The 9,303-nt window shown below is 44.2% G+C and overlaps 1 protein-coding gene across 2 annotated transcripts; it reads left to right on the forward strand.

The window, feature by feature from the left end:
- Positions 1-5,501, forward strand: LOC144510492 (uncharacterized). 2 transcript variants are annotated; one of them, XM_078239955.1, is made up of 2 exons: positions 1-64; positions 2,708-5,501. In XM_078239955.1, exon 2 carries the CDS (start codon positions 3,038-3,040, stop codon positions 3,626-3,628), a length of 591 nt encoding a protein of 196 aa, XP_078096081.1. In that variant the 5' UTR covers positions 1-64; positions 2,708-3,037; the 3' UTR covers positions 3,629-5,501. The 2 variants fall into 2 exon arrangements, with proteins under 2 accessions (XP_078096081.1, XP_078096080.1); XM_078239954.1 differs by having other exon boundaries at positions 18-250.
- The last annotated feature ends 3,802 nt before the right edge of the window (positions 5,502-9,303 follow it).

Raw genomic sequence — 9,303 nt, forward strand, 5'->3', positions numbered from 1 at the left:
GTGCACCGAGCATGCTCAGTGAATGGCTGGTGACGGACAGGAGGAGGGACGGTTCGAGGCGATTGTGAGCGAAAGGGGCGGTCTGGAAACCCTGGGCGGAAAACGAAGGGCGCGGGGTCCTCGAAACCGCGGGCGAACAAAGGGCGCGGAGTGCCTGGAAACGGCAGGTGGACAAACGGTGTTGAGGGCCTGGAAACAGCCGCAGGGTTCGGAAGCTCCGAATCGGAGTGCCGCCAGGGCCACAACACTGGTAAATGTCACTGAAGCCGGAACAGTGGCAGGGGATGGGTTTGGGGAGGACTCACAAGGCTAAGGGAATACACCAAGAACGGCAGCACATTGACAGGTACAGAGGGAGCTTGGGGGGAATGTCCAGAGATCCCCGAAGGCAGCAGGACAGGGAGATAAGGTGCTTCAGAAGCAAATGGGATACTTGTCTTAATTCACCGAGACATTGGATATAAGAGCACAGAGGTCGTGATGGAGGGCTGTTTCAAACACTGGTTAGGACACAGCTAGAGCACTGTGTGCAGTTCTGGTCACCGCACGATAGGTTTCCTCCGGGCGCTCAGGTTTCCTCCCATAGTCCAAAAAATGTGCTGATTAAGTACATTGATTTGATTTAATTTATTATTGTCACATGTACTACTAAACAATGAAAAGTATTGTTTCTTGTGAGCTATACAGACAAAGCATACCGTACATAGAGAAAGAAAGGAGAGAGTGCAGAATGTAGTGTGACAGTCATAGCAAGGCTGTAGAGAAAAATCAACTTAATACGAGGTCAAAAGTCTGATGGCAGCAGGGAAGAAGCTGTTCTTGAGTGGGTTGGTACGTGTCCTCAGACTTTTGTATCTTATTCCTGACGGAAGAAGGTGGAAGAGAGTATGTCCGGGGTGCGTAGGGTCCTTAATTATGCTGGCTACTTTTCCGAGGTAGCAGGAAGTGTGGATGGAGTTAATGGGTTGGAGGTTGGTTTGAGTGATGGTCTGGACTTCGTTCACGACCTTTTGTAGTTATGGCTTAAATTCTCCCTCAGTGTACCCGAAAAGGTGCCGAAGTGTGGCGACGAGGGGATTTTCACAGTAACTTCATTGCAATGTTAATGTAAGCTTACTTGTGAAACCAATAAATAAACTTTAATTTTTTAAGATAGGAAGGATGTGATTGCACTGGAGAAGATGCAGAGGAGATTCACCAAGATGGTAAAAGCTAAATACAGTGAATGCTGGAATCGGAAACAAAAACATAAATTACTGGAAAATCTCAGCAGGTCAGACAGCATCTGTGGGTAGAGAATGGAGTCAAAATTTAAAATCTGTCTCATTAGCTCATCCAGACTCAAAATGCTGGCTCTATTCTCTCTTCAGAGATGCTGTCAGATCTGCTGAGATTTTCCAGCATTTTCTGTTTTTGCTTCACCAGGATGTTGGCTAGGCAGGAGCATTTGAGCTATGGAGAGAGACTGGATAGGCTGGTGTGGTTTTCCTTCGAGCAGAGAAGGCTGGGTGGGAGAACTTGATTGAGGTGGCTGCCAGCCTCTCTTCTGTGGCCATGTCCCTGCCCAGGTGGCCATGCAGAGGGAGAATGTGGCTTGATACCTTCCACACCAAGTGGGCGCCTCTAGATACGAAGTGTCCCATAGACGCTGGAAAAAACATTCTGGTTCAGTTAGGAAATTTCCCTTCGCTTTTGTTGAGATTTTGTTACTGATTGTGGATTTTCTTACTTCGAACCATATCTGTGGGGAAATAAGAGAGGTGGTCGAGCAGTCTAAAGTGCTGGCTTATGGCTCCAGTCTTGGCGGAGATGTGGGTTCGAATCCTATTGCTGCCAGAATTGCTTTATGGGCGGCACGGTAGCACAGTGGTTAGCACTGCTGCTTCACAGCTCCAGGGACCTGGGTTCGAATCCCGGCTTGGGTCACTGTCTGTGTGGAGTTTGCACATTCTCCCTGTGCCTGCGTGGGTTTCCTCCGGGTGCTCCGGTTTCCTCCCACAGTCCAAAGATGTGTGGGCTAGGTTGATTGGCCATTCTAAATTGCCCCTTAGTGTCCCGGGATGCATAGGTTAGAGGGGTTAGTTGGTAAATATGTAGGAATATGTGGATAGGGCCTGGGTGGGATTGTGGTTGGTGCAGACTCGATGGGCTGAATGGCCTCTTTCTGCACTGTAGGATTCTATGATTCTATGAAAGAATGTTCCATTGAAACTAGAATTGTCTGTTATGAGCTTCCATCCTGTACTTATTTCCGCTGGCGATTAGATGAGTGAGGAGTGACTTGATTGAAGTGTATAAGATCCTAAATGTTATTGACAAGGTGGATGTGGAAATGATGCTTCCTTTTGTGTGTGAGTCCAGTATTAGGGGGCACTGTTTTAAAATTAGAGGGCTGCCCATTCAGGACAAAGATGAGAAGAATCTTTTTTCTCCCAGAGAGTTGTGTGACTTTGGAACTCTCAGTCTCAGAAGGCAGTGGAGGAGGAGGTCATTCAAGGTTTTTAAGATAGAGGTAGATAGATTCTTGTTAGACAAGGGAATCAAAGGTTACTGTAGGTGGATATGAATGTGGAATTAGGAACAAACAGATCAGCTGTGATCTTATTGAGTGGCAGAGCAGTCTCATGGAACAAATGGCTTACTTCTGCTCCTATTTCTTATGCTGGTAAGTATTGATAGTGATTCCTTTTGTCAACTCCTTTTACAGGGAATTAGAAGGAGCAGATTTCCTTGCAGAAAACTCAACCAAACATCCTACTGAGATCTGACAGTATCACTCGATTCTTCAGGACCTGAATATTATCAGACTTTGAATGTGGAAGAAGATAATGTTCATCTTGCTGTCTGTGGGAAAGATTTCAAACATCAGTCTGACTGGAAAAGCACCAAGACACGCACATACCTGAGTGAAAAGGAGCTTTAACCAGTTGCACAGCCTGAAAAAAGCACCATCCACTGCCGAGGGAGACCGCACACATTTTGTGGACGAGGCTTCAACTGATTGTCCAACCTGGAGAGACACGAGAACACCCGCTCCATGCAGAAACCATGGAAATGTCCAGACTGTGGGAAGGGATTCAGTTACCCGTCAGAGCTGGAGATTCATCAGCGCACTCACACTGGGGAAAGACCATTCACTTGCTCTGTCTGTGGGAAGGGATTCACTCACTCTTCCCATGTTGCGACGCACCAACGTGTTCACTCCAATGACAAACCTTTTAATTGTTCTGACTGTAAGAAGAGCTTCAAAAGCAAAAAGGATCTGATAACGCACCAATATACTCACACCGGCGAGAGGCCATTCATGTGCTCTGTGTGTGGGAAGGGATTTGCTCGCTCATCCACCCTGGTGAAACATCAGCGCCTTCACACGGGGGAACGGCCGTTCACCTGCTCTGTGTGTGGGAAGGGATTCAGTAACTCATCGAACCTTCTGACACACCAGCAGGTTCATACGGGGGACAGACCGTTTATCTGTTCCGTATGTGGGAAGGGATTCACCCGTTTATCTCACCTACAAACACATCAGCGAATTCACACCGGGGAGAGGCCGTTTACCTGCTCTGACTGTGGGAAGGGTTTCACTCAGTCATCCAACTTGCTGACGCACCAACGAGTTCACAGGTGACTGCTGGATTGTATTCTACTATTGGTATTGTTTTTATTTTTTGGGCTTTTGAGGTATAAATTTTACATTTACTTAAAATAGCTGGTCAGAATTCTTAATTTGGGTATCGCTGACATGTAGAAACTTTTCGTTGATGACTCATCAGATCACTTCAAGAAGAGGACGTACTACCATATGTCAATTCTTCATCTCTAACAATGGACTCCTCAGTTGTGCCTGACCTAACAAGGTACAAAAACCTCATATTCATAAATCTAGTGGAATTTATTAAGCAAGATGTTGCACATACTTAACAAAAGCAGGGATGACAATGTGGAAGTTTATTATCCCTCAAGGTTCTAGGATTCCTTGTGTGCTGCCAGCACAGGATGATGTCTTTCTTCCGCCGTCTCTGAAATAATGTTTAACTGTGCCTCAGAGGAATCATATCACTGAACTGATTTTTAAAAACTGTGCTAACAAACACTCTTGATTTTCCAAATTTTATCCCTAATCCTGACTGTCCCTCTTCAGAAATTATCCAGATTAACCTCTTACATTGCCTTAGGGTGAAGGTCATCTGGTGTCACCCCACCTCTGTAACTGGAGTCAGGTAGACGAAGCCAAATGTCCATCTCTTATTTCCCACCCCACCGAATTGCAAGCCATTTACATCCTCGTAGATACAGAGCAGTTGTACAAACAATGTTGCATCCTGTTATGAATTGTGTAATTGATATCAACATGCAGACCTATTCTCACGGATAGTGAGACAATTTGGAGCAATGATTCCCACCATAATGTCAGGAAAGGAACATCTTTGTTATTCTGTGCTACAGATATTGGTCATAGATTGAGGCATTAGCTAATCTGGTTCAAAGCCCTGACGGTTCCGGTTTAGAGATCAGGTATTATTGGAAATTCAAGCTGCTGAGTTCAAACGTTTTGCTTTCTCTGAAACTGACAAAGAACGCGTGAATTGTGCAGAGTGTGGTGTAAGGAAGGTGGTTGCATTGTGGTATTGTCACTGGACTAGTAATCCAGAGACTGAGAGAAGTGGGTTCCAATCCCAGCATGACAGATGGTGAAATTTGAATCCGGAAAAGTCTGAAATTTGAAGTTTAATGATTACCATAAAACTATGGTTGTCATAAAACTCCCACCTGGTTCACTAATATGCTTGATGCCATCCTTATTTGGTCAGGCCTACATGTGATTGACTCTTAAATGTCCTCTGAAACGATCTCAAATCAACAGATGCTGGCCCAGCCAGTGACACTCACATCCCATGAATGAGTAAAAAACAATTCTTCAAACCCAGATCTTTTGGCATCTTTAAGATCATTTTAGGCACTCATGACTCTCGCTTAGCTGTCCATTGTCTCATTGACCTGTTTAAAAAGGTAGCTAAAGCAAAATCATAAAATGTGAACCTGCGACCTCTAGCACTTAGAAGGAGAAGGATAGCAGATGCAGAATAATACCATCACCTGCAACTTCCCCTCAAACCCGCGCAACATCCTGACTTGGAACTGTATCATAGTTCCTTCACTGTCACTGGGTCACAATGCTGGAACCCCTTCCCTAAGAGCACTGGGTGTACCGACACCACATGAACTGCGACAGTTCAAGAAGGCAGCTCACCACCACCTTCTCAAGGGCAATTAGAGATTGGCAATGAATGCTGGTACAGCCAGTGAAGCCCATTTCCCAAGGAAATTAAAATCTAAAAATTTAGGGGTATTATGTTTTTAATCACATGTAAGACGGAACTATTTTTATTCTAAGAGGCAGTGTTTGTTTCTGATATTAATTAATGTGCCCCCCACCGGCCCTCCAAACCGGGCTGGTGTTTAATGTTCTGGATGAATGTGAAATAAATCAGCTTTGTTTTAAACACATTGTTGCAGATTTTTGTCTTCCCACCCAGGTGTTTAACATCACCAGGCTGGAGCTCAGAAAGGACAATCTGGGGGAGGATCATACAGCAGGAACCAGAACATCAGGCTGGACACAGTCCTTCAGGGTCACACTGAGTGGGACAAAGAGCACTTTGGTCTTTCTCATCTCTCTTCACTGACAGCGAAGTCCCCGTTTGGTTAATCCTGAATGTGTAAGAAATGTGTCGCAGCCGCTCTCTTCCATCGTTCAGAGCTTCTAGACATGGAATGGAAGCTCCTTTACAACTGTGTTCAGAGTCAGGAAGAACAATGGTGAATGCTGGAAAAGTGCTGTCAGACCAGAGATGGGTGTCAAACTGTGATCTGTTCCTTGAATTGAAATGGCAGCTTTCTGTTTCCAGTCTGAAAATGTCTGTGGTCATTATTCTACAAAGCTTTCACCTGTTTGGTCATTCTGAATCAACCACTACTATTTACAGTTATTCTGTTTCTCATGGTTCATCTCTGAATATCTCATCTTCTGGGAGACTTAACCTTTCAGTCAGTAGCAAGAACATACATATATGTCTGTCCTTTCAGATAATTGGTCTCTTCATGTCTGGTCATAGATTCTAATATTATCCTCAGCATGATGTCCAAGAACTTGCTTATATTGCAAATTCTTACTTGTAATGTATGTAAGTGTTTATTATTGGGAAATATTTCATAATGTCATTGCAATTATTTAGGTTTTCTCCACCCTGCCTCCCTCTATCCTCGATCAAGGAAGCAATATCAAGACATTTGGAAAGTCAAAATGCTATCCAGCAGAGTCAGCATGGTTTTATGAAGGGCAAATGATGTTTGACTAATTTGCTAGAGTTGTTCAAAGATGTAACAAGCAAAGTGGATAATGGGGATCCTGTAGATGTAGTATATCTGGACTTCCGGAGGTATTTAATAAGGTGCCGCACAAGGTTAATTCACAGGGTTAGATCACATGGGATATGGGATAATTTATTAGCTTGGATAGGTGACTGGCTGATGGACAGAAGACAGAGAGTCCGGATAAATGTTTTTTTTCTAGATGGAACAAATTAACTACTGGGGTGCCACATGATTTGGTCCTTGGGCCCCAGCTATTTACAATCTGTATTAATGACTTGGATACATTGATAGAAGGCTCTATAGCCAAATTTGCAGATGACCCAAAAACAGGTGGGACAGTAGTTGCAATAAGGAAAGAAGAACCTTACAAATGGATATAGATAGGGTAGGAGAGTGGGCCAAAATGTGGCAGATGGAGTTTAACGTGGATAAATGTGAGGTTTTGCATTTTGGTCAGAAAAAATGGGAGGGCGATTTATTATCTAAATGGGTAGAGACTTTGTCATACTCTGGTGCAGAGGGTTCTGGATGTCCTCGTTCGTGAGTCACAGAAAAGTAGCATGAAGGTACAGCAGATAATAAAGGAAACAAATGGAATGTTGGTATTTATAGCTAAAGGAATACAATATATAAAGGTTAGGAAGTATTGTTGGAACTATACAAGGTGTTGTTGAGACCGCGCCTGGAGTATTGTGAATAGTTTTGGTCCCCTAATTTGAGTAAAGAGATAGTGGCATTGGAGGCAGTTCAGAGGAGGTTCAGTAGATTGATTCCAGAGATGAGGGGTTTGTCATATGAAGATAGATTGAACAGTTTAGGCCTATACTCTGGAATTCAGAAGAATGAGGAGAGACCAAATTGAGGTATATAAGATGAAAGGTATGGATAAAGTAGACATGGAGCGGATGCTTTCTCTTATGGGGCAATCTAGGACGAGAGATCACAGTTTTAGGATAAGGGGTAGCAAATTTAAAACAGAGTTGAGGAGAAACTACTTCTCCCAAAGGATTGTGAATCTGTGGAATTTGCTATCCCAAAGTGTGGTGGATGCTAGGACAGTGAGTAAATTTAAGGAGGAGTTGGACAGATTTTTAATTGGTAATGGGTTGAAGGGTTATGGAGAGAAGGCTGGAAAATGGGAATGAGGAGCATATCAGCCATGATCGAATGGCAGAGCAGCTCCATAAGATATAGGAGCAGAATGGCCTAATTCTGCTCCTATATCTTATGAATCACAGTCCCTACCTACAGCAAGGTTCTTCCTTTTGTTGTTTCAAAGCTTATCTCTTGGTTAATGCACATGTTTATATCATTTTCTTTCTCTACCTTAAAATTCTCGTTATCAAGCAGATCATTAATATAAGGGGAATCAGCCCGTCCACAGCCCCAAAGGTAAAGGACGTCGTTCTGTACTTTACACTATGTTCCCAGCTGGTCTGATCACCCAGGGAATCAATAGAATCTATATGTATATATATGTGTGTGTGTGTTGCCACTCTCCAAATGTTCAATATTGATCAAACGTTGAGAGAAAACAGTAGAATTATATGATTAAAACTGCTTGCAGTCAAGATTACTTCTGTAATTTTGTGGACTTATTGACGCCAATAATATATTCCCGTATTAGTCAAATTGACTGCTGTTGCTTATGCAATGGAAATGAAGTGTTTGTAGGTGCAGTTGTCCATACATGTGTGGTTGTGTGTCTGTGAATATGTCAGTGTGTGAATGGGGGAGATTGCAACTTCTGAGCGGCTGGAACTCAAACATCTCACTCTGGGAATCCCCGCCCCTCATTCACTAATTGGTTGGAGCACTCGCCTGTGCAAATCAGTCCTCCAACTCCGCCCTCCCTCTTCCTATTGGTTTGGAGATGCTGTCAATCATTGTGATTGGAGCATGCGCAAGTCCGTGCAGGCAGACGGCGAGAGCTCGAGCGAGGGAATTTAAAATGCGGGCTTTATGAAGTAAGAAGTCTCACAACACCGGGTTAAAGTCCAACAGGTTTATTTGGAATCACGAGCTTTCGGAGCGCTGCTCTTTCAGCAAGTGAGTGGCGAGGTGGGTTCACAAACAGGGCAAATATGGACAAAGACGCAATTGCAAGATAATGCTGGAATGTGAGTCTTTACAGTAATCAAGTCTTTACAGGTACAGACAGTGCGAGTAGAGAGAGGGATAATCAGTTTAAGGAGATATCAATTGTCTCAAGTCAGGACAGTTAGTAGGATTTTGCAAGCCCAGGCCAAATAGTGTGACATGAATCCAAGATCCTGGTTGAGGTCCTCCTCATGTGTGCGGAATTTGCTATCAGTTTGTGCTCGGTGATTCTGTATTGTCGCGTGTCTTGAAGGCCACCTGGAGAACGCTTATTGGAAAAACAGAGGCTGAATGCCCTTGACTGCTGAAGCGTTCCCTGACTGGAAGGGAACATTCCTGCCTGGCGATTGTTGCGCAGTGTCCGTTCATCTGTTATTGTAGCGTCTGCATGGCCTCGCCAATGTACCACACCTCGGGACATCCTCTCCTGCAGGGTATGAGATAGACAACATTGGCCAAGTCGCATGCATATGTACCATGTACCTGGTAGGTGGCATTCTCACGTGTGAAGTTGGTATCCATGTCGATGAACTGGTACGTCTTGCAGAGATTGCAGTGGCAGAGTTGTGTGCTGTCATGGTTGGTTCGCCTGAAGGCTAGTTTTCTGCGAACAATGGTCTGTTTGAGGTTGCATGGTTATTTAAAGGCAAGTAGTGGGGATGGCCTTGATGAGATGTTCGTCTTCAATGATGACGTGTTGAAGACTCCAAAGATGTCGTAGCTTCTCCGCTCTGGAAAAATACTGGACGATGAAGGGTACTCTGCCGGTCATGTCCCATGTTTGTCTTCTGAGGAGGTCAGTGCAGTTTTTCGCTGTGGCGCGTCAAA

The sequence above is a fragment of the Mustelus asterias genome, chromosome 23 (assembly GCF_964213995.1).
Source record: "Mustelus asterias chromosome 23, sMusAst1.hap1.1, whole genome shotgun sequence".
In the NCBI taxonomy this organism is placed as follows: Eukaryota; Metazoa; Chordata; class Chondrichthyes; order Carcharhiniformes; family Triakidae; genus Mustelus; species Mustelus asterias.

Excerpts from the sequence above, each read along its gene's own strand:
- LOC144510492 (XM_078239955.1), top strand. The coding sequence starts at position 3,038 with ATGCAGAAACCATGGAAATGTCCAGACTGTGGGAAGGGATTCAGTTAC.